At 41.9% G+C, this 27742-nt stretch overlaps 2 protein-coding genes across 2 annotated transcripts in view; both read right to left on the reverse strand.

The window, feature by feature from the left end:
* Window positions 1–1785, reverse strand: part of LOC129510188 (DNA polymerase nu-like) — a 117375-nt gene extending 115590 nt beyond the window's left edge. Inside the window, 1 exon segment of the mRNA XM_055326170.1 lies at window positions 1707–1785. The gene's annotated coding sequence lies outside the window, so the exon portion shown is untranslated.
* On the reverse strand, window positions 245–27701 carry LOC129510189 (DNA polymerase nu-like). Its single transcript, XM_055326171.1, has 7 exons — window positions 25895–27701; window positions 15774–15853; window positions 13260–13760; window positions 10683–10876; window positions 6450–6504; window positions 1854–1864; window positions 245–473 (listed from the first exon to the last, which is right to left on the reverse strand). The coding sequence occupies exons 1-7, from the start codon at window positions 26061–26063 to the stop codon at window positions 245–247; spliced, it is 1239 nt and encodes a 412-aa protein (XP_055182146.1). The 5' UTR covers window positions 26064–27701.
* Between the last annotated feature and the right edge of the window lie 41 nt (window positions 27702–27742).

The raw sequence follows: 27742 nt of genomic DNA on the forward strand, positions 1-27742 counted from the left end.
AGCACCCTTGTGACCGAGCCCCTGACACAGCTCCTTTTCCACCCCACACCTTCCTTCCCATTTTCGCAGTTCTCTCCTGCTCCCATGCTGCTCCTTCTGCCCAGACTCCCTGAGGTTCTCCCAGACAATCTCCATCACTTCTCCAGCATGGCATCATGTGACCCTGGCTTTCTCCTCCCGCCCCTCCTGCACTGCATGCTTCCACAGTGGACACATTTCTAGCCAACAGGATTCGAGCCCAAGTTCATGGAGGCTGCTCCTCTTCTTCCTGGAGCGTGATGAGGGCCTGGGGGGTGAAGCTGCTGTGGGCTGTGAGGCGATGGCACACGGGTCGCTGAGGGACTGCCAGAGCCCACAGCATGGTGAACAGCTGCCCAGTCTGGGTGCCAGGCACCGGCTTGTTGATGGGGAGAAAACACATCTCTGCAGTTGGGGCTTTGTTCCCCGTAGCCACTCCCATCCCCAGATATACACTAGAAAGAAACTGGACTTTAGAGTCAGAAACCCACAGTCTCAACCTGACCTAAGCAAGGTGCATGCACACTGACCTTTCTGCACCTTGGTCTTCTCATCTAGAAACTGACAAGTACTACTGAGGCAGGCACATTCCTGTTTCAGTAGCAGTGTCCCAGCTTCTATTTGAGGACGTTCCTCCCCAACATCACATGATCGATTGGTAGAACTCACCTCCACGCCCTGCCCTCCTGCCAAGGGGCACATGTGTGGTACAGTGAGAGAAATGCAGCATCTCAGTGCTGAAAATGTGAGTCTTCAACAAAAGTGACACATGGATGCAAGGTCCTGGCTCACTGCTGGTTCTGGGCCTGAGGGCTCTCGTCTTCCCAAGGCCCGGTACTGCCTTCCCTGGGTCTGTGAGATCTCCCATATTCCTCTGACACAAGTCTTTCTAAATCAAGGGGGAGTGAGTTCCTGCATTTTTACCTCCTAGTCCCTATATGTCTCAGACCCTCCCTTCCAGACAGCAGGAGATGAAGAGCAGAAGCAAACCTCCCCAGGCCTCAGGGCCCACACATCACCAGTCACTCTGTCCCAAGGGCTCCCCACCACAGCCTATCCTTGTGCTCCCCGAGCACCCTGTAAGGCTCTTCCAGCTGTGCTTTTAGCATATTGCTGTTGATTTACAGGCAGGAAGCCTGAACATGGTGGCCCAACTGTGGCCCATGTTGCTCTCCCTGGGGACAGCTCCTTGGGACCTGCTGTGGGGCCGTGTGATGTCTCTGGCTTGTGAGGCTCCAGGCCGGGCTCCAGAGCTGTGAGCATCATGGCTACTGCACACGTGGTTCCTAACAACTAGGTGCATCTCTAGGACAGGGCTTGGAAAGACATGCCTGGGCACATGGACCAAGGTGTGGCCAGAACCCCTGCCACAGAGGTCAGGGCATCAGCACTACAGGCAGCTCTCAGGTCACAGAGCACGTGACTCTGACACCAGAGGGTCTGTTTAGAAGATAATCACAATGTGAATGGACTTCCCAGGAACAAATTCATGAAGGAACAGAAGTCACCTTACTTAAGTCAATATCCTCTACCAGAAATGTCAGAGTAAAAATCATTTGTGCAGAGTAAGTAATAATGAATGTCACTGATGTTCTTTTTTTTTTTACTATTGGACTGTTTATGAAATGGAAAACATTTCTAGGAAAAATCCGGGTTGTATTACCATTGGTAAAGACAACACAACTCACCACGACATTTCTTGAGGAGTTTCCATATGTGCTGTTCACTTTCACGGAGATGGAGCTTTCAAGGAATTTTGCCACTAAGTCTTCAAACGAGGTTGCAGCCTCCCCAGGATCGATAAGCCATGCAGCAATTCTGGGATCCAGCCCCACAAAATGAACAACTGCAGAGAAGGCCATTTAATCACTCCAGGAAAACTGAAAAACTGTCCTCTTCCCTACTCCTACAAGGTTCTCAAGGTTCAAAATAATAATAATAGCACTGTCATCTCCTCCAGTGATGGAGGTGCGTGCCACAGGGACATGCCACCATTCCTCAGGAACTCAGAGCCTTTGGTGAGAGCAGCCCCCATGACCCAGTTCCCACACAGGCAGTCTCCGTGACAGGGGAGCTATAAAAGGATTGGGGGCTGATAAACTGAGAGATAAATCTGAATTCTAAGTGATTGGTTTTTCAAGCTGTTTTAACATTTTAAAAAAGATTTATTTACTTATTTTAAGAGAGAGCATGAGTGGGGGAGAGGAAGAGAGAGAGAGAGACAATTCCAAGCAGACTCTACCCTGAGCACAGAGCCCAACCCAGGGCTCCATCTCAGGACCCTGAGATCCTGACCTGAGCCGAAACAAGAGTCAGATGCTCAACCGCCTGGGCTACCTGGGTGCCCCAAGTTACTTTAACATTTTGAATAACACTACACAAAAATAAAGGAGTTTTCTTTTAAACAAACTGTGCTCTTAGACCACAACACACTAAATACTATAATTTTTGGCATCTTTAAATTATGCCAGTCTAAGAGATTTATATTTGCCAAGGCATCCAGCACCATGGCTTTTTTGTCTGATATCTGGGAAGTCCCTGATGTTGGCAGATTTGGAACCTTGGCTGGGGGAATATTAGCAGGCACTCTGGGCCTGCACCCACGGCTGTGCATGACACAGCCCACACTGTCTGGCAGTGCTAACTCACCCAGGTGGACTCATTCACTCTACTTGCCTTTTCAAAGCTATAATGTTCAAAAATTAAGGTTCTGCCAACATATATTCTTGAAAACTCTTGGGGAAGGTCTGATGGTGCTGGAAGAACTTGGATGCTGGTTCCTGTAAATTCCTCCATCTCACATACTAACCCCCCCCCCCAAGACAAGGCCCCACACTGGGGAGAAAGTGGCAGTAGTTGACAGAGAAATACCAACAAAACAGATTTTAAATGAACTAAGAAAAATCAAGAAAATTATAAAACTTATGAAAAATTAATAAATCAGAATTAGAAACACTTAGAAATTAGGTGACTTAGAAAAATAAAAGAAAGAAAAAAAACTGAACAAAAAAATAAAAGGGTTCAGGAAATAAAACCAAAAAAAATTTCATAAATAAAAACTAAACTGGCAATAAACAAAAGCCAATCAGTGCAATAGATAATGCCCTACAAAAAAAAAATAATGGAAAAGAGGAACTAAAAAAAAAGATCGGAAATAGATTCTAGACAAAGTGATAAATGTGAAAGACCAGAGAAGTAGATTCAACATACAAAATAAGAGTTCAAACATCACAAAAAAGATAGATAACCAAACATCACATACATCCTGACAGAAGGACACGCCATTACCTATGGTTAGGGTCGGGGTCATGACTTAGTCTTGCCTTTCCAAAATCAGGCCTGAAATCTGATCAAGTCTCTGGATATCATTGCCAATTTACAAGAAATAGAAGAGCAAGAAGAAACTGTTAGACAGCAAGAAGGAGATATGTTCTGAAAATCCAGACTCTGGGAAATCCTACACAACAAACAATTTTGGTTTCAGCCATAAGGATAAAATAATTACAGGAATTTAAAACAGGGAGAGAGGATATATAGATGAGAAGAAAAGAAACTTAAGAAATACATCACACCTATCCCAGCTTTGGGATAACCTAACTCTGATTCTTGTTTGGATTCTAAGTCAAAAGAACCATAAAAAACAAAAACAACATTTAAAGACAACTGGGCAGCATACATACTGATTGGATATCAAATAACACTGAACAATTGCTACAATTTGGGGGGCAAGGATGATGGCATCATCTTAAAAATGAAACCCTCAAGTTTCATCATATAATTGAAATATTTACAGATGAATCATATGATGCTTGGAATTTGCTACAAAATAATCCAAGAGGCAGGGATTTGGAAAGGTGAGAAGTTACAAAGGAAGGAAGACTGGACCTAAGTTGGTAATTGTTGAAACTGGGTGATGGGTACTATGTTGTTTTTCAACACCACCTCTGGTGCCCCACATGTGGCTCTTGCACCCCCAGGTCCCAGGCTCTCTGCAGATGCTGGGAGGTGTCTGACAGTTTGGCACCATTCTGACATGAGCTGCAGGGAGTAAAGACCTGTGGGCTAAGAGCTCAACCTCACAAGACTACCACTGTTTCAGATGCCTCTTGTACCTCCCACCGGCCGACTACAAATTGGGGTTCTCACAACCCCCTTCTCAGGTTCCACACTTGGCTAGAACGGCTCACGGAATTCTAGAAAGCATCTTACTAAGTACCCATTTATCATGAAGGACACGACTCAGGATCATCCAAAGGGAAGAGACACACAGGCCAAGGTACAGGGCAGGAGGTGCAGAGTCCCCAAGCCTCTCTGGGAGCACCTGTGCCCAGCGCCCAGACATGCTCACTCACCTCCAGATCCCCCAACCCCCTGTGCAGGGATTTTATGGAGATTCCACTGCACAGTGCAACTGATGAGACCACCGGCCATGGAGATGGACTGCATCTCATTCTGCCCTCTGTCCCCAGGAGAGCTAGTCCAACCCACTAAGCCTGGTGTGGTCCTTCCGTCCACTGCCCTGCCCTGACCCTGGCTGGGGGGCCCAGCTCCCAGTCCTCTCATCAGCACACAAAAGACACTCTTAGCACTCTGGGGATTGCAGGTGTCTTAGGAACTATGTGCCAGGAAGCAGGGACAAAGACTAAATACATATTTCTTATTGTATCACAGGTACTCTTGTACAGGTTGGAAATTTTGCACAATCAAATGATTTCTTCCAATAACTTATTTTCAAACATGTACACAATTTAAAAAGAACTGTCCAGTCAACATTCATATATCTACTATCTAGATTCTACAATGAGCATTCCTGCTATATTTGCTTCATTACATATCTGACCATCTAGTAAGAAAAGTTATTTAAAATTCTTATTTTTAAATGAAAAATAAAAATGTGTTCTATATGTTTTGATGCTAATTACTCTGGACTTTATTATTATTTAAATTTCAGTATAGCTAACATAGTTATATTAGTTTCAGGTGTATAACATATTGACTCAGCACTTCCATACATCACCTGGTGCTCATCACAGCCAGTGCACTCCTTAATCCCCATCACCTGTTTCCCTCCAACGCCCTCTCCGAGACCAGCAGTGTGTTCTCTAGAGTTAAGAGTCTGTTTCTTGGTTTGTCTCTCTTTATTCCTTTTGCTCATTTGTTTTGTTTCTTCAATTCCACATGTGAGTGATCATATGGTATCTTTCTCTGACTGACTTATCTCACTTAGCATAGTACCCTCTAGATCCATCCATGTTGTAGCATTATTGCAAATGGCAAGATTTCATTCTTTTTCATGGCTGAGTAATATACATATACCACATCTTCTTAATCCATTCACCTATGGATGGTACAGGGGCTGCTTCCATATCTTGGCTGTTGTAAATAATGATAACTATAAGCTCAGGGGTACATGCATTCCTTTGAATTAGTATTTTGTATTCTTTGCATAAATTCCCAGTAATGCAATTGCTTTACTTTGCATAAATACCCAGTAATGCAATTGCTGGGTCATAGGGTAGCTCTATTTTTAATTTTCTGAGGAACCTCCATACTGTTTTCCACAGGGCTTATCAGTTTGATTCCCATCAACACTACACGAGGGTTCTCCTTTCTCTACGTCCTCACCAGCACCTGTTATTTCTTGTGTTGTTGATTTTAGCCATTCTGACTCATGTGAGGTGGTATCTCATTGTGGTTTTGATTTGCATTTCCCTGATGATAAGGGATGCTGAGCATCTTTTTCATGTGTCTGGACTTTAGTCTAATTCTTAGGGAGTTTATAAACTATTTGCAGTAACACACATCCCATGTGACCACACTGTATAAGTCACTTCTTATTTTAAATTACAAAAGTAATATATTCTTTCAAAAAATCAAACAATCTAAAACACAGGGATCCCTGGGTGGCTTAGTGGTTTAACGCCTGCCTTTGGCCCAGGGCGTGATCCTGGAGACCCAGGATCGAGTCCCACATCAGGCTCCCTGCATGGAGCCTACTTCTCCCTCTGCCTGTGTCTCTGCCTCTATCTCTCTCTGTGTCTCTCATGAATAAATAAATAAAATCTTTTAAAAAATAAAATAAAATAAAACACAGAGGGAGGGGCACCTGGGTGGCTCAGTTGGTTAAGCATCTGCCTTTGGCTTGAGTCATGGTCTTGGGGTCCTGGAATTAAGCCCCAGTCTGGCTCCCTGCTCAGCAGGGAGTCTGATTCTCCTTTTCCCCTCTACTGCTCCCCCTGCATGTGCTCTCTCTCTGTTAAATAAATAAAGCACAGAGGGAAAGTGCCCCCTCACCCTTGGGGTCCAAGGCCACACAGCTGGTGCTTTGGAGCCACATGACCAGGCCCCCAGAGTTGAGCCACCCCTCCCATTCTCAGGAGGAATCACTGCTGGAGAATTAAATTGAAGAGATTGGAGAAACTAAAACTTACCATGCTTCCAGCTGCCTTCATTACCAAAAATCTGCAGCACTGTTCGCACAAAGTCCTTAGCATTAAAACAAATAACAGGACATTTCAGAGTTTGAAAGAGAACTTTCCTGGAAGATGAAAAGAAATTCACTGATTTAGATGTTAATTTAGAACTCCTGACTTTGGAAAAAATATTTTTATTGCTCTGACAGGTATCACTTGCATAGTACTACATTGTAGACGGTGTTCTTCGAGGAGCCTTACATAGATGAACATGAATACTATAAGGAAGATGTCACAGAGGATGAAGCTGAGAAAGCCTACATAATAATGAACCCAAGGTCCCACAGCCTCTCAGAGCCTGTCCCTGGGTAAAGCCACATTACCTGCTGACTAAGACCTACATTCCTGAATGGGGCACACACCCCTTGGACTCCTTATAGGCTCCCCAGCACACACTCCAAACACTCTACCCTCTGCTCACACTGAACTGTCTTACCTCCACCACCACATGGTGCCATGTGCTCTCACACTCAGGGGCCACCTCACATGCTGCCTTCTTGCTTACAATTCTCCTCCCACAATTTCTGCAGACTACCCACGTGCTGTTTGCAGGAAGATCTGCCTCCTGAGGTGGGGAGTTGCCCCCCTATGTTCCTTCTGTGCTCCTGTCCATGTACCGGCTGTAGCCAGGACCACATCTGTACTGTAATTTACCTTGAAAGTAGGCTCGCCCCATTTCACCATGAACTCCTTGGATATGCGATTCATACGAGTCATCATTTAGTGAACACTTGCCATGATGACACTATGTTAAACACTTCAAAGGACTGTTACAATGAAATCTCACCACAACCTTGTTTGGCAGGCATTGATCCACTTTACAGATAAGAAAACTGAGGTTCAGAGTGGCTAAACAATTTTCCCAGCATTACCCAACTAGTAAGAGGCACAGCAAAAGTCTGAGACCCTATCTTGCTGCTGCCTGGGCCCTGCACTATAAATCTTCCTTCATAGTAACTGTTTATTCATACACTGAGAGTCTTGCATGAGGCTGAGGGAGAGAAAAAGCAGGAGTCCACTCAGCTCTGCACACTAAGTCAGCAGAGTTAGACTTTGCTCAGCTTGTTTCACAGGCATTTGCATTTTCTTGTGTGGTTTCACCTGGGCTTCCCTGGTGAACAAAAAGCCTACTTGAAGAAGGAAAGTCCTCTACAGAAAATTTTACTCAATACAGTGAAAGAAACGATAGACACAGAAAAATCACCATCTTCCAGACATAATTAGAAAGTGATTTCAATGACCCTCCTGACAGACGAAATCACCGAGGCAACGTTTGGTGGGGATGTTCACAATGGAGGGATCATGCTGGCATTACTTGAGCCACAGCTCCATCTGAGCATCATGGACATAAGGACAGCATAACTGCAGCATACCCAAAAGGTAACCAGAGTGCAGCATACCCAGCTAAACTTGAAATTCAGAAAAGCAGTGACTAATTTTTATCTGAAAAAAATATAAATGTTTTTTAGAGATGTATGTCTGTAATGCAAGAATGTCTCTTACAATACTTGGGACATAGTCATACTAAAAAATTGTTTATCTAGAATTCAAATTTAGCATCCTGAGTTTTTGTTTGCTAAATCTGACCATCCAACTGTATCACAGATGGAGTATGAAGCAGACAGCACCACACAGGGAAGTGCTCTTGTGAAAAAAGCTGGAGCTGAATAATGGAGTTGTAGGACTAAGTTCCAGGTTACAGAAATAATGGAGGAACGGGGTAAAAGTTAAAGAACCCCACAATCACAAAACCTTCTGCAAACTGGGGTCAAGGGCCAGAGGATGCTCTTATTAAAAGAGGTGGGAGAGATAAGAAACGTCACGCATGACCTGGTCCTGATCCCAGGGGATCATGTGAAGAAGGACATTTTTAAAACAATCAGGTAATTTTAAATTTGGACTGTGTATTAAAATTTTTAACTTTGAGAATTGCACTGGCTAAATGAAGAAACGCCCAGGTATTTTAAAACTGCGTCCTGTGAGCTAAAATGACATGCCTGGGATTTTCCCTAATCCCAGTTCCCTACCCCTCTCCTCGAAAAGGGACAGATGAAGGAAGCATGGAAAACCCTTTGGTAACTATTTGGGGTGTGTGTGTGTGTGTGTGTGTGTGTGTAGGGCTCATTACACATTACACTACTCTCTACTTTCATGTTTTCATAATTTGCCTTTTTTTTTTTTTTTTTTTTTGGTCTACAGGAATGCAGTAGCAAATCAAGCAGGAACCTGGGAGCACACCGCAGGGGAGGAAGAGTGCTACCCTTGTAGCAAGGAGGCTGGGAAAGGATGAGCTCCCAGGCCTGGTGAGGTGCCACGTACAGACCTGCAGGCATTGTAGGGAACTGTTGGGGCTCTGAGCAGGGAGTGTTGTGACCTGATTCATATGTGTGCAGGAAACAGGCTGAGGAGTGAGTTGAGGCAGGAGGCCCTCAGGAAGACCCAGCCCAGTTCAGTTGGGAGGGGAAAGCCTGCAGCAAATCGCAGGAGCAGAGGGGAAGACACAAGGTCAGCTTCTAGCTGTATTTTGAAGGCAGAGCCAATGGGATTTACTAAGAGATCGGATGAAAAGGAGAGAAGTTAAAGATAACACCAAGACTGTTGGCCTGGGCTCATGGAGAACAAATGCTGACATTAACCTTGACAAAAAGGCTGTCAGAGGCAGGCTTCAGGAAGACAGGAACTCAGTTTTCCACATGTTAAGACTGAAGTGACTACCAGATGTCCAAGTAAAGAGCATTGAGTAGGATATATAAATCCAGATTTTAGAAAAGGCCGTTCAAATATTAGGGCTCTGTTCTCACAGAGATCTTCTATAGAACATACCTGCCTAATTGTTCTTTCAGAAGAAAATTATATAAAAATAAGGCTATGGATTTCTTGTGAACAGGCTGCTCTATTTGACAAATGTCCCATTCTCACCAAAAATTATTGCAGTATAAGTGCCTCCTGCTAAGCCTTTGATTGCCATCCATTTCAAAAGACATCCATATTGCAAGCTGTATGACAACCCTTTAGCATAACACTTGGACACCCCCACCCGTGAAGGTCCCCTTTCAGACAGGCCAGGGGCATCTAGACACCTAACCTATGTGAGTGACCCTGCTTTTCCCTTCCTGCACTCTAATTCCCACTTTTATGACTTATATTAGCCAATAAAGAGTAAAACCTTGAAACCCCCAGCCTCCCATCCTCAGACCCTAATAAAGGCAGAGCCTGCACCCTCTTTCTCCAGCTACGACTTTGCTGTGTAGCCCCTGGTGTGCTGTGTACCCTCCAGGACCTGTGAGTAATGAATCTTGTTCCTCAAAGTTCCCTGATGGTTTTTGTTGAATTGTGTCCTGTGATCATAAGAACTCTTTGGGTTGGTCCAGCCACAACACTGGCCCCTGGCATTCCTCACTGAGACAAGACAGACACAGCAATTGCCTACAAGTCCCTCATGGTCCAGTGAGACTGTAGGAGGTCAAAAGGGCCAGGGCCAGGCCCAGGGCCTTCTTAACCCCAGCCTCTGTGAACTCTTCAGGACAGCAGCTTCAAGGAGTTACCGCCAGGCAGCCAAGGGGCTGGGACTTAGAGAGCTGGGCAGGCAGAAGTGGATGTCCCCACCCAAGGCAGAAACTGGAGTCAGGCTGACAATACATTCAGAAAACTGGTGACAAGGGCAGAAGCTGAAACCCACAGCAGGTTGAGATAGGGCAGCACAAGCATCCTTGCTTGTTCTAAAATTGTAAGATTCTAAAGGGGCAGGTCCAAGCGAGTCATGTCCTAAATTATTTCCACAGAATGAAATTTTGAAATTAGCATGAAATTAGGTGGTATTGAAGACAATTTACTTTTCGAATGCAGTGATAAATTAATTTTCTCTGTGAGAGAGATGAGGAAAATCATCTGGGACTGTGGCCACGACAGTGGATCTTCAGGCCTGTGGACACAGCTTTTCTCACCAACTTCTCACTGAGATGTTGATTCAAATCCTGGAGGGGCTCCCATGAAGGAATGGAACCTCCGTTCCAGAAGCTCTTTGGAGGAAAGCGGGCTAGTGTGTGCAGAGCTTTCCGTCATTTAGACCCACTTTATTGTCATGTGCCCATATAAAACTTAAAGTTTAAAGTTGGGAGTTTGGGAGACTTTTAAATTGGATTGACAAATCAGGCATGTAAGCAAGATTTAAGGCAGTAGGAGATTTCTGACCTGGCAAATTGATTATATGCCTCTTGCTCGTGGTCCCCAGTAGAAGAGTGCTGTGTTTTGAGGTAGATATACTGATCACGGAGCGTGAAGCCTTCCTCCAGGACACCATCAGAGGTTGAGACATCCAGAGGACCATGGCTGTCTACATGGCTCTGCAGTAACATTGCAACTCCCTCAACAGAGGGAACCAGAGCCTGGGTTCAAAATTAAACACAAACAATGAATTTATTCAAGAAATGTGTGTTTTATAATTAAACAGAGAGAAAAGGCCTACAATTAAATTTGTAAATAAATAGTTCTTTTAATGACAATCAAGGCCAAAAACTAAACCCAAGATTTTACTCTCCAAATCTGGTCTCCTCTTTATTCAACATCACAACAGGAGTCTTAGCAAGTGTAGTATGACTGGCAAAAGAAATAAAAGGCATATAAATCAGAAACAAAGAACTATACTGTCCCTATTTACAGATGACACAAATGTCTGCAGAAAAAACCCAAAAGAATTTACAAAAAACCTCCTGGAACCAATATGTGAATTTAGCAAGGTTGTAGGATATAAGATTAAAATACAGAATCAACCGTACTTCTATATACTCTCAATGAACATATAAAAATGATCTTTTTTCAAAAAACTGTATTACCTGGGGTGCCTGTTGGCTCAGTTGGTTAAGAATCTGACTTGATTTCGGCTCAGGGAATGGTCTCAGGGTCATGAGATCGAGCCCCACATGGGGCTCCATGCTGGGTGTGGAGCCTGCTTAGGATTTTCTCTCCCCCTCTCCCTCTGTCATCCCCCTCCCTCTCTTTCTCTTTCCCTCTCTAAAAAAAAGAAATAAAATGATGTATTACCATTTATAATAACCATTCCAAAAAATGAAATACTTAAATAGAAATCAACAAGACATGTACAGGCTCTTTACCCTGAAAACTGCAAATACTAATGAAAGAAGTCAAAGAAGACCAAACTAGCAGAGAGCCACACCACGCATGAGGACCACAAAACTCCTAAGACTTAATCTGTAGAACCTAGATCAATAAATCCCAAGTATAAGGAACACAAAGAACACCACACGAAGTCATATTATGATCAAATTGCTTAAAACCAATAATAAAGAGAAAGCCTTAAAAGAAGGGGGTGGGGGCCAGAGAGGTGGGTCAGGAGCATTACCCAGACAGAGATAAAGAGAAGTGAGACAGCAGATCTCTGGCGGGAAACAAAGCAAGCTAGAAGATAGCGGAGGAAGCTCTTCCAACTGTTGAAAGAAAAACTATTGGCTTATAACTTTTTTATGAGCAATAATGTCTTTCAAAAATGATAAAGCAAGATTCGTATACTATATAGAAAACTACAAAACACTGCTAAAAGAAACTGAAGGTTTAAGTAAATGAAAGGATACTCCCCAATTCACGGGCCTGAAAACTCAATACTGTCAAGATGGCAAAATTCCCAAAATTCATCTACAGACTCAACACAATCTGTATCAGAATCCCAGCTGAGTGCCTGAAGAAATTGAAAAGTTGATCCTAAAATCTATATGGAAATGCAAAGTAATCAGAATACCCCCAAAAAAATCTTCAAAAAGACAAAGTTAGAAGACTCCTACTTCCTGACTTCAAAATTCACAACAAACCTAAAGTAACCAAGACCCTGTGATATAGGCATCAGGACAGACACATAGATCAATGGAAAGAACTAAGTGTCCAGAAATAAAGCCTTATATTTACAGTCAATTGAGTTTTGAGAAAAGTGCCAAGAAGATTCAATGGGGAAAGAGGAGTCCCTTCAACAGCTTGGGAAAGCTGGATATCAGCACACAAGAGGCAGGTTTGTGCCCCTTATCTCACAATATATAAAATAATGAACTCAAAGTGAGCCACAGGTTTAAATATAAGAGCAAAAACCATAAATTCTTAGAAGAAAACACAAGAGAATATTTTAAAGAACTGCATAGGGAAAGCATTCTTAAATATAACAACAAAAGGGCATACAAAAATTTGATAAATTGGAATTCATCAGATTTTAAAAACTTTGTGCTTTAAAAGATACCAGTAAGAAACTGGAAAAAAAAGCCACAGATTTGGAGAACTACAAATCATAGATCTGACAAGGGACTTATATTAAAATATAGAAAAAAAGCTTACAGATCCAAAATAAAACACAATTAACCCAATTTAAAAATGAACAAACAATCTGAACAGACATTTCACCACAGAAGATACACAAATGGCACTAAGCACATGAGAAGATGCTCTATCTCATTAGTTATTACGGAAATGCCCCTTCACACCCACCAGAATGGTCAAAACCAGACAGACCACAAGTATTGGCAAGGAGGTTAAGGATTTGGAGCCCTCACAAATACAAAAAAGGCATACCCGCTCTGGAAAACGTTTGGGCAGTTTCTTAAAAATCTGAAGAGAGCTATGCATTATCAGTCATTCAGCACGGCGGGGAGGGGCAGGCTTCAAATCTTATTCTTAGCTCTCCCATCAAAATCAGACACTAAAAAAAATGTGGTCAGTTCTTTTACAGTGCCAAAGAAAAGAAACAAACAAAACCCAACACTGTTCACTAACCTGCTCAGCTTTTAGCTGGGTGGAACCATCCTCATACATCAGTGTTACCACCACAGTTACTGCCTGTTTGAGCATTTCAATCAGCTGGCTTTTCTCCATGTCATCCAAATACCTAGCATCACAAAAATGGTTTTCGCAGGCTCTTGAGTTCCCACAATTTAGGTAGGCTTCAACCTCATCAGCATCTTCTTCCAATGCCACATGTTCACTTGTTTTTCCTGAAAAATTATGTGTACTACATTTTCTTTTAAAAATCATGGGCATTTCTTTTATTTCATTATTTTTATTTTCCTTTAGGTAATACTTTCTTTTACACTCCATTTTCTGTAGGACTGAAGCCTCCTGGTTACACTGTGGAATGAAACAACTGGGAGGAGCCAATGAGCTGATGTTCTTCTGCTTTTGGTAAGTGGACAGCTGATCTGTGAGTCTGATACTGGAGGGCTGAAGACAGAGCTTGATGGACGTTCTTGATGTCTGGCTTGTAAAAGATTTCAGATTCTGCAGGAAAACATGAACTGTTTTAGGAATATGGATTCCTAAGAGAGATCTATAAACCAAACTAATTTCTGGTAAAACTCGTCTAAAGTGGGGACACAGCTTCTCATGATCTATGATCAGACTTTCTAATGAAACTATATAGTATCTTCTAGAGCAGTAACTTTTCTCAACCCAGTTAGGAGTACATATCTGAATCAGGGGCTGGAATAGGCAGAAGTTCAAAAAGTCTCCAACCATACCCTGTGTCTGTAAGGAAGATGCCATGGATGGGAGTATTTTACAGATGCACCTAATGCTGCAGATTAATGATTTACAACTTCCAGGTAAAAGTCATTTACAGAGAAAGTGAGATCACCACAACTATTCGATAATGTTAATCCATCTACTAAAAATTTTTCAAAGTATAGATTTGCAGCAATCCTCTTACTGTATTGATCTTATATTGTACAATATTCATTCATAAATTCACAAATTGAGGATAAAAAAAAGAATTTCTACTCATCTCATTACTGGATTCATTTAGCATAAAATGTATTTTAATGTTTATTTTTCAGATTTTGTGATATATTTATGGTGTTTTGAACAAATATAAATTAATAGTACTTTTAAAATACTTTTGAAGGAAAATGTTTCAATATTTGGCATATGGTCACAGAAAACTTAAGTTTATGCTCACATTTTTATTACAGAGAAATATATGGCTTCAACAAAAGACTTGTAGGCATAAAATTATATTACATTAATAATTCTGCAAGAGAGGATACAAGAAAAGAAGTTTGAGGAGCAAAAGGGAAATAAAAGAATTTCGATTGCTGAAGAATATCTTGCTCATGTCTTTTTTAAAAGTATGCTTGTGGGTATTAGGTTACCAGAGTATTTTTTTAAGTGGCTATATTTTAAACAATGATGTAATCATTTTTAAAATGTCAATATTGCCAGAGTGCCTGAGTGGGTCAGTTGGTTGAGTCATGATCCCAAGAGTTCCTGGGATCAAGCCACCTGCCTGCTTCTCCCTCTGCTCCTCATCCTGTTCATGCTCTCTCTTCCTCTCTCTCAAATAAATAAAATCTGTTTTTAAAAGTCAATATTGTCAATACACCAGAAATTGTGTCCTATGAAACATTTTAAACTTGTTATGAATATTTTAAATTTCAACTTAAAAATATGTCATGAGCTATATACAGCTTTTCAAAATTCTTTTGAGAGCAATGAACAAAACCTGGGTAAGCTGGCTCTCTACCACTGCTGGAACAGCCCAGAGAGAAAATCTGGGCTCACTCACAAAGGGGCACCTTCCAGTTGTCGAATCCCCTCTCCCTCCACTTGAGAGCAAACCACCATCCTGTTACCCGCCAGGGCTGTCCTGCCATCCCCACTTTACTACAGGGAGTTTCAGTTAGATTGAGTGAGGCTGGGCTTTGAACACCCCTGTCCCAGAGTCTATTCTCTCAGCCACTGTCTTTAGTGAGATGACCTCCTCTTTCCCTCCCCTCCTGCCCACCCCACATGGCTCATCTGCTGAGCAGTTGTGCCCCCTCCCTCCTGGGACTTCTCTGTATTTCAGCCATCTGAGAGCCCCAGCTTTCTCCCTAACCTGAACATTTCTACCAAGTCCTCCCCCTCTTCTCTAATGGTTGGGGCTCCTGATCATCCTGTAGGTGACCACTCAGGCATAATTTTCAGACTTCAAAAAGGCTCCCAGACTACTTTCCCCACCACCCAGGAAAAAAAAAAAAACAAAATGAGACAGCACAAAAGCTGTGTTAGTAGTCTCTGTTCCAGTGAGTTGACTCCTACCATGGCACTCAATGCACCGTCCTGTAGGGTCACAGCACTGCTCTGTCTTCCCCTCCCCTATCAAGCAAGTTCAACCATGAACTCCTAGAGAAGAACTCCGTTCCTTATTTTCTGCAGCATGGTAGCCACAGTGCCCAGCATACACTAGACAATTAAGTATGTGTTGAATAAGTGAAAGTTATCTATTTAGAATTAATAATATTTGCAATGATTTACCCTTTTTTCCAGTGATTGATTCTTCCCATCTTCAAGAAGTACTGAATACTTAATACAGGAATTGTTTACCACTTCTGAAGCTTTTAAAAACACAAAAAGGGAACACAAGGCATTAAAGAAATATTGAAATCTAAGTCATGTAATTAGCTAAACATTGAAAGTGGCCTCTATAAGCATGCTACTTACTCATTATTTACTTATATAAAACAACATAGTAACATTCATACCCAAAACATATACTATTGTTACAATAAACATTTATGTAACATATCTTCAAATTAACTGGAGACAGATCCAGGTAATCATAAAATGTTTATTAGAAATTATTACTTGGCATTTCCATTGTATACCGGAATCTGAAAACCCAAGTTCGACATTTTACAGAAATCTTGAAAGTATTAAAGGTTTGAGGAGATTCTTATAATGAATAATATTTCAATGGAACAATAAGAGGTTCAGTAAAACATCATTAATACAAACCTCTGTTTTAAATTTTGTTTTAATAAGCCTGGACTGAGCAGTAAGTGATGGAACCACATTCAATCCCAGGCAGCATGACTCAGGTGTTTGTTTTCATAACCACTGTGATTTATGTTCCTTCCACAGCAATAATAACAACCAAGACATGAAAACAGGGGAAATCTTTACAGTAAAAAGAACTTAGGATAAATTTAACAAAAAGCATGAGGTACTCAATGATGACAACTTAAAATCTCATAAAATGGCATTGAAACTATACAAATGGATTATACAAATGGAAGGACACATCATCCAGATATGCACAAACGTTCAATTCTTCCAAAAATAAATTTAATGCAATTCCATTTAGAGACCCTACAAGGGCTCTTTTAATTGAAAAAAATGTCAAAGGCCATATGAAATACCAGATATCTGAAAACAGACACGAAAGTAAGTTAAAAAAACAATAAAAGGCTCGCCTTGCTTGACTATCAGAACGTACTATTCAGCGACCACAATCAAATTCATGTTGTATTTGGACAGGAAGAGTCAAAAGATTTCTAAAACAGAACAGACAATCCAGAAACTGACCCATGGCTTTATGAGACTCTACTGTAGAACAAAGATAGTATCTCAATTCAGTAGAATACAACAGGTTAATAAATAGGGATAGCAGTACTGCTTCTGAAAGAAAAGAACATACTGGGAAAATCATTTGGAACAAAAAGGATAAAGGGCTAATATCTGTGTTATACAACAAGCACTTAAACGCAGGCAAAAAAAGTTTGATTTTTTAAATGAGTACAAGATAGAAAGAAGCAGTATACAAATAAGCAAATCCCAAAAGCAAATAAACACAATATAATACTCAAACTCTCTAGTGGTCAGGGAAATGCAAACTTAATGCAACCAGAGGTAGAAGGAAGAGGTAGTTTCAGGCATTGCTGGTAAAAATGTGAATAGCTAGAATCTTCTTGGAAAGGAAATTGTCAACACCTATTGAAATTAATACATCCATTACTCCTGAGTTGGGTAGAGGACTGTCCTAAAGCAACAAAGATGGGCTTCCAGGGTGCTACTGATGTCCTGTTTCTTAATCTGCACGAGTTACAGGAGTGTTCAGTTTGTGAAATGTTGAGTTATAAACTCAGAATACACATGTTTTGTGTGCAGAATCTGTGTGTGTAACCTCAATAAAAGCAGAGATATAAAATGTATAAATCATCTAACCAAACAAACTCACTATTGGCTGTTTCATAGAAACATATGCAATGATAAGTAGCTTTAAACCAAAACATCTATGGCTGTGTTGTTTTATGGCAAAGGACTGAAAAACAAAGTAGATACCAATCAAAAGGGTAGTTGATGAATAAATTATATAACATCTACGCCATGAAGCACACGACCACTGAAAAGAATGACTTAGAGCTTTATTAATTGCCTTGAAGATACAGAAATCTGTGAAAATACGATCTCATTTTTTTGCAACTAGTGACCAAATCTTCCCGGTTATGTATATAAGTATGTTATACACATTCACTGGCATAAGCCTTGTCTCCAGGAGGCTGACTCTGAGATGGTTTGCATTTGGAAAGGTTAGTGGGGAGTGCTCTCAGGATCAATGTTTACAGGAACATGAGGGAAGGAGGACCGGGCCAAGATGGAGTCACTACAAAGGCCTGCTTGGGACCTGGATGGCCTATAGAGTTATCCCCCAATCACGGAAGCAGGCCTTTATATGCCCACACTGACCAGTCATTGGATCAGTTGCCCCTGGGAAAGGAGTGTGCAGCTGAGGCAGCCACCAGGAGAGGCTGACTGTGAGCAGCCAGCCAGCAACACTCCCAGCAGGTGGGGTGATGAATGGTGGAATTTGGGCATCCACAGGACTCACTACAGTCCTTTGCTACTGGGCATTACACAGCACTGCTCCCAGCCACTTGCTGCAGATACATTCTGAAAGTAGCTCCTTCAGGATGCTGGTGGGCCTCTTCCTGGAAGATACTTTTAAAAGGAAGGTTAATGGGATGAACTGAATCACCTGGTCACTGAAGCTGGTCTCAAAAAGCTTACAAATGATATTTGTGTCCCTCTAATGCACATTCTAGAGTCCCCTCACCCTGGCTTAGCACTTCTGCTGGTCTACATAGCTCATCTGATCGATGGAACTACCCAAACCCCTCATCTCTGAGAGGTATAAGCCCCTGGTCACCATGCCTTTCTCAGGCCATGGTCACTGCATTTGCCATCAGATTCGGACAGAGGACAGAGGTGACTAGTCTTATCAGCTGGGTACCAAATGTATGCTTCCTTGCACCATCATGTAACAGCAGCCCTGACTTCGGGTGATCAGGAGGCAGGCATCTCAAGCAACTGCGTGAGACTGCTCAAGCGTACACAAGCAACTGCTTATGTTCCTTGCCTGCCAGTCTCTTAGCTATTGAAAGGATAGGGCAGCAACTGCAGCTTCAAATTAAATGGCATTTTCCCCATGCTCCAGGTGAGTTTCCCCTCTGGCAGTCAAGACTTAATCTGCAGAACCCAGAGGTGTTGGGGGAGAGACAAATTTACAGCACTAGAAATGATGGTAAGCAGGACCACTCCCACATCCTTAATTATACATCTTGGGGACACTACACTCAGTAGTGGCTACTGATGGACAGTGTTTACCACACCCTGGAGGTTGCTCCTCCATGCTGCTGGAAGCTACACCTACTACAGGCCATTCCTCCCTCCAACAGGGTGGTGCTCCTGGGTATGTCGCTGGGGGAACCCTTGGGTCCACATCACGTGCCCACTGCAGCTCTCTTGCTGTATAGTGGGTCCCCATGTCCAATGCAATGCTTGTGTAACTGTCAGTGGATCAAACACTCTGAGCCTTGGATATCAGAGCTCACTGAGGCCCTGCAAACAGGAAAGGGAAAGCCATGCCTGGATCATGTCAATTCCGGTCAAGATACATCTCCACACCTTTAGGGGCACAAAAGATTCAGTGTTGTCAACTTGCCGCCAAGTGACTGTTCCCTCAAAGGATGGTAGTACTGGGGATTAGGTGTTTGGTCTGTTGTTGGAAGGCTGGACATTCAGCAGAGGTATTATTAGATCAGCCCTGGTGAGTGGGAGTGCATGTGGTTGGGTCTATGTGTGACCTCCACCCTGGCCCATGACCATTCCACTGAAGAGCCCCCAGGTGCTTGTACTGGGACAGCAGGTGACAGGCTAGTGCATGTTAGCTGGCCCAGTCATTCCTATTGTTTACTCCTTCAACTTCTACCTTGGGGAGCTGTTCCATGTCTGCCTTTGCTGTGTTTATTTCTTTACTCCTAGGTAGCTAATCCCATTACTAGTTAAAATCCTCTTTCCCTGTTCAAATTACCCTATGGTTTGGTTCACCTGACTGGCGCACATCTCAGGCTTCCCCAACAGGCCCAATAACTCTTAGCTAGGTTGTTGGCTTAATGGCTAGGAGGGAAGGAGACAGAAATTCCTGAGGGAGGAGGTGTTTATCGAGAAGCAACCTGCATGGCCTTCAGCAACAATAGGACCGGACGCTCCTCCTTTAACAGAGAAGTAGCCACAAGTGCAGGTCCCAGAGCAATCTGGGATTCAGAATTTGAATGTGCCAATCCAGGTGTCCATGGCAAATCTCAGGGTCTTATCCTTCTTCCTGATCAAGGCTCTGACCTTGAAGTAGCACACCTGCCTGGGCTGAGAATCCAAGCCTTCTCTAGAGTCCTACAAGTCGTAGGACTAAGTACTGGTCTTAGGGTCCTAAGTGGTCTCTTTTTAGGAAGTTCTCTGGTTACATTTAGCCTGTAACTGCTTATTAATCACCCTCAGCCCTTGTCTTTTTCCAAAGGATCTATTTATTACTAGCCACAGCCACAAATTCCATTGTCTGCCGCTGCCTTGTACTTTTCAAATACACAGTAAATCCCAGCAGCCTGGGCAGTGGCTTCCACTGGTATGCCATACAATCCACCTGTAGTCCAAGGCTGAACTGCACTGCTACCATTCCTATTCCACTACAACCTGTGAGGAAGCCATCAGTGCCATCTACCTACTCCAAAATGCCACGTGTGCTTTCTCAGACCACTCCTGGCACCAACTATAGCAGATTGGGTTCCTGGAAATCAGACTAAGCTTTGGCCACAGAAAGCTTCTGGCGGGAGAAAAGGACTGAGTGAAGAGGAAGCTCCAGTGTGGTACAGTTGTAAGGAAGGTCTCAGCTAATCCCACTGGAAGGGGGAGGGGGCTGGATGGCATAGTGCAGCCACACATGTGAGCTACAATTACAATCATGGGAAGAAATGGAGAAAAGTGTAAAAGGGATATAGCAAGTACATTATTAGCATGGGTCAGCAACCTCTCCATGGGGACAGGGCTCAACAAAGCAAAAGCCTGAATGAAAACAATGTGGAGGGGATCCCTGGGTGGCGGCTCAGTGGTTTAGCGCCTGCCTTTGGCCCAGGGCGCAATCCTAGAGTCCCAGGATCGGGTCCCACATCGGGCTCCCGGCATGGAGCCTGCTTCTCCCTTCTCCTGTCTCTGCCTCTCTCTCTAGCCTCTCTATCATAAATAAATAAATAAATAGATAGATAGATAGATAGATAGATAATACCTTAAAAAAAAAGAAAAGAAAAGGAAACAATGTGGAGGGACACCTGGGTGGCTCGGTGGTTGAGCTTCTGCCTTTGGCTCAGGGTGTGATCCCTGGGTCCGGGATTGAGTCCCACATCGGGCTCCCTGCAAGGAGCCTGCTTCTCCCTCTGCCTATGTTTCAGCCTCTCTCGGTCTCTCATGAATAAATAAATAAAATCTTTAAAAAAATGTGCAGATGAACCCTTTCACTACATGGCTGTGTGTATAAGGATGTAAGGAAAGATTTTTAAATGTGAATTATGGGCTTTATGCTTTTGGCTTTAAAACAATTTCCTAAGTATTAAAAAAAAAGATCTCCCCAAAATATTTACAACATATTTAGAACTCCTTCACATACATGTATTGTGTATAGAAAGCTCTTCCAAGTCAGTGAGAGGAAGCCACAGGTGAGTGTATGTGTGGCAGCACTCAGAGGCAAGAACCCTGCCCTGCCTCAAGGATCTCAAAGCACACAAAGAGCCAGAGCATCATACAACCAGAGGTACCTTATGGTGAGTCCTCTCAACCGAGCTGCAAATGAATCCAGGACAGGTTACTTCCAATAAGGCAAACTTGAGCAAAGGGCACCTGGGGGGACTCAATCAGTTGGGCAACTGATTCTTGGTTTTGGCTCAGGTCATGTTCTCAGGGTCCTGAGATGGGGCCAGTGTTGGGCTCCTTGCTCAGCGGGGTATCTCCTTCCTTCTACTCTGCCCCTCCCCCCACTCATGCTCTAATAAGTAAATCTTAAAGGAAAAGTATTTTGAGCAGGACCATGTAAAATGCTTTCCTCACTCAGTTGAGTGGAGAAGAAACAAAAGGCTAAGTAGAGGAGGATACTGGAAAACGCCATGTGTTTGGAAGTCGCAGTCAAATCTGCATGAGGTGTAGAGGGACAAGTAGTGGGGCAAATGACTGAACAGGGCAGGCAGGGATCCCTCAAAGCACCTGGGATATTTCCAGAAGTGTATTATGCACAGGTCAAGGACAAAAGCTGAGCTAGTTCTAGCAAAGGCCTGAGGGCAAGACAAAGGGGCAATAATGAAGGTAAAGAACGATTAGGAAGCCACTGCCAACATCCTAGTGAGGAGCAATGCAGGCATGTATGAGGGCAATGGGGATTGAAATCCAACACCTGGCAGGCTTGTTAAATAACTGGATACAAGGATTTTATGTTTACTTAATAGAAATAAATATAGGGGGATGCCTGGATGGCTCAGTGGTTGAGTGTCTGCTTTCAGCTCAGGGTGTGATCCTGGGATCCGGGATCAAGTCCCACATCGGGCTCTACTAGGAGCCTGCTTCTCCCTCTACCTAGGTCTCTGCCTCTCTCTCTGTGCCTCTCGTGAATAAATAAATCAATCTTAAAAAAAAAAAAGAAATAAAAATATAGTATGTTTATCCATTATACTCTTTACTAGAATGAACATAATCAAGACAGATCTGTTTGGTCACTTAGTTTTATGTTATCTGTCTTTGAAGTCGCAGATTTCTACTGGATGGTGGAATAAAGACACACTTCATATTAATGGACTCGATTTTCACAAATATTTACCTTTGGGATCTCAAATTGTATTAATTTGTAATGTCTGCAAATATATATGTATACATTTCTTTTAGACTAGAAAACCAAATTCACATCTAAGCTGTTAAAATGAAAAACAATTTGGACAAATGTGTACTAAGAAATATTATTTGATTTCTACAGCCACTCAGACAAAACAGAGATCTCTTTTTTTTTTTATTTTTTTTTAAGAGTTTTTTTTTTTAATTTTTTTTTTTAATTTTTATTTATTTATGATAGTCACAGAGAGAGAGAGAGAGGCAGAGACACAGGCAGAGGGAGAAGCAGGCTCCATGCACCAGAAGCCCGATGTGGGATTCGATCCCGGGTCTCCAGGATCGCGCCCCGGGCCAAAGGCAGGCGCCAAACCGCTGCGCCACCCAGGGATCCCCAGAGATCTCTTTTAATAAACATATGCTGAATCCTATGCATAACCCTATACAGAGCAGCAGGTCAGCTGGCAACCCTGAAGCGGCCCTGCAAACTCCTCCTCCCCCAAGTATTTGCCAAAGACTTTTAGGAGCATTACTGAACCATCAAATGACAATGAAAATTTAAGTCAGATGGACCCACATTTCAATCTCATTTATAAAGGTGTATGGATTAAGGTACAAAACTAAGCTACAGTCACAAAAGACCCAACAAGACAGTGGCTTAAATAACAAAGTTTATTTTTCTTTCATGTTCTGAGGTTGAGTGTTCTCAGCTGGCTGTAAATGTTTCATGTGGTCTCTCCAGGACTGGGGTCCTTCCAACACGTTGTATAATCCTCTAGGACAGTGTTATCATTTGCAGAGTTCGAAAGGAGGGTTCCTACTAGAGGGAAGGTAAGAGGCCTACCCCAGAAATGGCCCACAATACCTGAGGGCACATCCTGCTGACAGGATCCCAGGTCACCCCTGACTGCAAGGAGACAGCCATGTAGTCAGAAGGGAAAGACGGCCAAAAAAAGGCCTCTGGAGCAATGCAAAACGCCCATGGTAAGGAAGTGTAAGTGACTGCTGCAAGTCAGGATGATGGCTACCTCCAGCAGGGAGAGTTTTAACTGAGAATGAAACTTCGAGGTTCTGGCGATGTGACGATGTGGATGTCCTCTTTATATTCATTGGTTACACATAAGTTGAAGTTTTTGCATATTTTGTTTTTTTTTTTTTCCCAGCGGAGGGCTTTTAAATAAAGATCAATCTCATAGCAAGAAGACCTACACAGTCCAACCCTTATTGGGTGTGTGTCTTCACACCTTCAGGACAGCACATAAGACAGAGACCCCAAAGTGACATAGAACACTAATGTTTGGTTTTACCTGTTTGTAGTAACAAATATTTGTAGTTATTCTCAACGATTTATGGATTCGGTTTTTATATTTATTTGGTACAAAATGTGCTTTAGAAATGAAATGATTTGCAGTATTTTCCTTGTAAGAGATGAAGATCTGATGCAGTCACCCCAGCATGTGACAAGAGTCCAGGAATCAACTAGATCTTAGGTCCAGCATCATTCGTCAATAACCCACCAGCAGGGGAAGCCCGGGTGGCCCAGTGGTTTAGCGCCGCCTTCAGCCCAGGGCGTGATCCTGGAGACCTGGGATCGAGTCCCACATCGGGCTCCCTGCATGGAGCCTGCTTCTCCCTCTGCCCGTGTCTCTGCCTCTCTCTCTCTCTCTCTGTGTGTGTGTGTGTGTCTCTCATAAATAAGTAATAATAAAAAATATTAAAAAAAAACCCACCAGCAACCCAACTTAATCAAATCCATATGAAATAAGAACTAAAACTGATGAAACTCTGAAGCAGATGAACTCCAAGGTGGTCCCTACTCACTCTTAACCCACAGGGTACAGCAACAGTGACAGGATACTCCCAATCATGCTGCAGAAGACTGGGATGTCAGCCTTGCCAGGGAAAAAGCTGCACCTCAGAAGAACCATGTGGTAAAGAACTGAGGGTGTTTTACAGCCAACAACTTGGAAGAAACAGAGGCCTTCAGCCCAAAAGCCTACAAGGAACTGAATCTGCCAACAACCCTGTGAACTGGAAGCAAATGCTTCCCTGTTTGGGCCTCAGATGAGACCCAAACCCTCTGACACATCCACACTGTAGCCCAGCAAAGGATGAAGCTAAGTTGTACCCAGTCTCCTGACCCACAGAAACTGGGAGAAAACAAATGTGCATTGTTTTAAGTCGCTAAGTTTGTAGTAACAGTGTTGTACAGCAACAGCCAATACGGAATCTTTGTGAAAAGTCCACTCTTTCCAAATCCTTTAACACTTGACAGAAAAATAATACCTTATCTTTTCCCATTACCTCTCAATAAATTTATGAAAACTAGAATTTTATAGGGTATTTGAAGAGTATGACAATAGAGTTCACAAGATGGACTGATCGCCAAAAATCTTTCTTCACAGAGACTCACACTGAAACTTCCAGAGGCACTGCACTATTCCTATCAGTATTTTTTTTAATTCTTTTCAGTTTTTAAAGGGAAGTACATTTCCACTTCTGTCAAGTGCCCACTGCTCTTTTATTTTAGAAAGTATACAGAATAAAGGAGAAAGCCCTTTGACATCTGAGTATTTATTTTCTTTACTATCTCCCCCACACCATTCCCCAGAAACATTACCAACTGTTAGGTATGTGGTCCATACCCAAAACTTCCTAGCAGTTCATTTATCAGTGACTTTTACTACAATGAGGCTCATGAGCAACAGATGTCTGAATATGAACAGACTGAAATGTTAAGTGCTACTATATTTTAATCAAGAAACTGCACTTATATAGCTTTTGCACTATTTGTCAATGCTCTCAATTACTTAATCACAATTATCAATTATATCTCACATATAACTTACTCTGTAGAAAAGAAACAACACATTATTGGCCCAGACTTAAATATTAAGACACAAACAAGAACAACAAGTTGCTTTGCTGGTAAAACAAACTGGTGATCCAAATGTCACACTTTGTGCCCATGCCACCGCTGCTATGTGACATCCTATCCTAAGTACACACACCTAAAAGGTCACAGTCCTCAGGCAGCGTTAAGACACACACTAACACACATCTCCCGTTTGCCAAACACAGCAAGTACTATGTCCATGTGCATCCAATGACCCAAGAGCTAAGGCTGAACAAACTGAGAGGCACTGTAAAAGAGCCCAGCTTTTCCAAGGTTAAACGACGGAGATTCTCAGGAAATCTCTGACAGAAATGCCTGGAACAATGAAGAGAGTGTTACATTTTAAAGCAGTAAAGGCTGAGAGAATGTGAAATCCAGTGAGCAGAAGCTCAGTCATCACTGAATGAGAATAAGCCAAAGGGAGCTGGGCTCCATGTCTGTAGCAAGAACCTCCCTACACAATACAAGGTTCCTGACAATAATTCAGCTGTTTCATTTTCGAACCTTAAGAAATGATTAACATTCAAGGTAACAAGACAGAAAGATGTTTATAAAAATTACTTACTCTTTTCACTCTCTCTCCAATTCTTAGACTCCACTAAATCACCTGAATGCATAGCAGACATAATCTTCTGTGCAACACTGGAGAGCGGTATTTTATAGAGATCAAAGCCTACAAATGCCTCATAATTTTCCATTTTCATAAATCCTAAATGTAAGATAAATATCCACATATTAATTTTGAGACCTCAAAATAAGGAACATGTTACTTGAAAAACATTACATCCAGAGGCATTCCTACAAACTAGCCTATTAATGATCACGGAAAATAGGTAGCCCTTGCCTCCATAATTACAACAGTAAGAAGGGAGCAAAACAGTTACAGGCTCAACCGGAATATCCTGGTAAACAGGGAACAAAGAATATATTTTCTAGTTAACCAATTTTGAAGCAAGCAATCTATTCATAGATCTCCTGATATCTGAAACAAATGGCTGTTATAATTAACCTTCAAATATGCAAACCTAGTAACAGAAAAATTATTTTTAATGGACTTGGGTAATTATGATAGACACACAACATCATTTCATGTATACCGCTCAGCTCTACTGGGCTGAGTGGGTAAAGGTTTGAGTAGCTAAAACATTGAGTAGCTAGTCATACATCTATCATATCTGGCACAAATATAAACACAATTTGCTATTCCAAGAGCCAGGAAACCAGATGACATATTTTTCCACATTACTAGAGAGAAGAAAAATTTTAAATGAATTCTCTATTCCACTGTGGAATAGGAAAAAAATTTAAAAAGGAACAAAAAAGCCACCCATGAGCTAATACCAAAATCTTAGACAAAAATTTATTACAAATTACAAATTTTCATGCATATTTAGATCTATTTAGTAAATGTAAATTTTTAAATAATGTACAAATACAATACTGGCAAAATATTTTTGTTCAACAGATTATAAAAATTATCAGGACTTCTCTGTCTCCTAAGCATATCCATGTTCTGATGGTTATAGCTAAAGAATTTCAAAAAGACCACCTAAAATGCACTTTAGATGGGCATCTCTTTTTAAAAAGACAATATATTCTGAAGCAGAAATCCTCTTGAAAGTAATAGCTCCATCTTCTTGTTCCTCTATAAAGCTTACATAGTATATACCACAGGCCACATATAAATCAAGCACTCAAGAACCATTTGATATCCTAATAAGCTACTCCAAATGACTTCATACCACTCAAAATAATTTCTAATTGTCCAAATAATACACTTGTGTGTATCCCAATTAACACAATCTAACATTTAAGTATTTTCACTCCAGAGAAACTGATTACAACAGCATTATGTATCCTCTAAACAACCACTTCTATGGTATTTTCAAATTTCATTTAAGAGTCATTCGTGATGTGTAAGTCAAAGCACCACCAAAGCAGAAGTCCAAGCACCAGTATGATTTGTCCTGCAGAAATTTTGATTTCCCAGGACCCAGTTGCTAAAATGAACAATGGTTAAAGGACATCTGACACTTTTTGAAGAGCAAATAGGTACAAAGATTTTCAAAGTCTACAGCAGGGAATTATGGGAATTAGTTTGAGTGGAATGGTTTTACTTTATAGCTAAATATGAGGGGACTTGGCTATTCCATATATTAAGGTCCACAGGTTGAACAATGCCAACTTTAAGTTCTACAAAGGTTTAAAATATTTAACAGTAAAAAATTTCTATTTCAAAGAAAAACAGTAGAGACAGAACTAATCCTATTAAAAAATATTTGCATTATATAACAATGCTTTTTCCTTGTAAGTAAAGTTACCAGTACTAAATGCCATCAAGCAAATTTTCAACTCATAGAAAGCACTGGTACTTTGAACGCATTATATAAGAAAAAAAAAAAAAAAACAACCA

This window comes from Nyctereutes procyonoides, unplaced genomic scaffold (genome assembly GCF_905146905.1).
Source record: "Nyctereutes procyonoides isolate TBG_1078 unplaced genomic scaffold, NYPRO_anot_genome, whole genome shotgun sequence".
Taxonomy (NCBI): domain Eukaryota; kingdom Metazoa; phylum Chordata; class Mammalia; order Carnivora; family Canidae; genus Nyctereutes; species Nyctereutes procyonoides.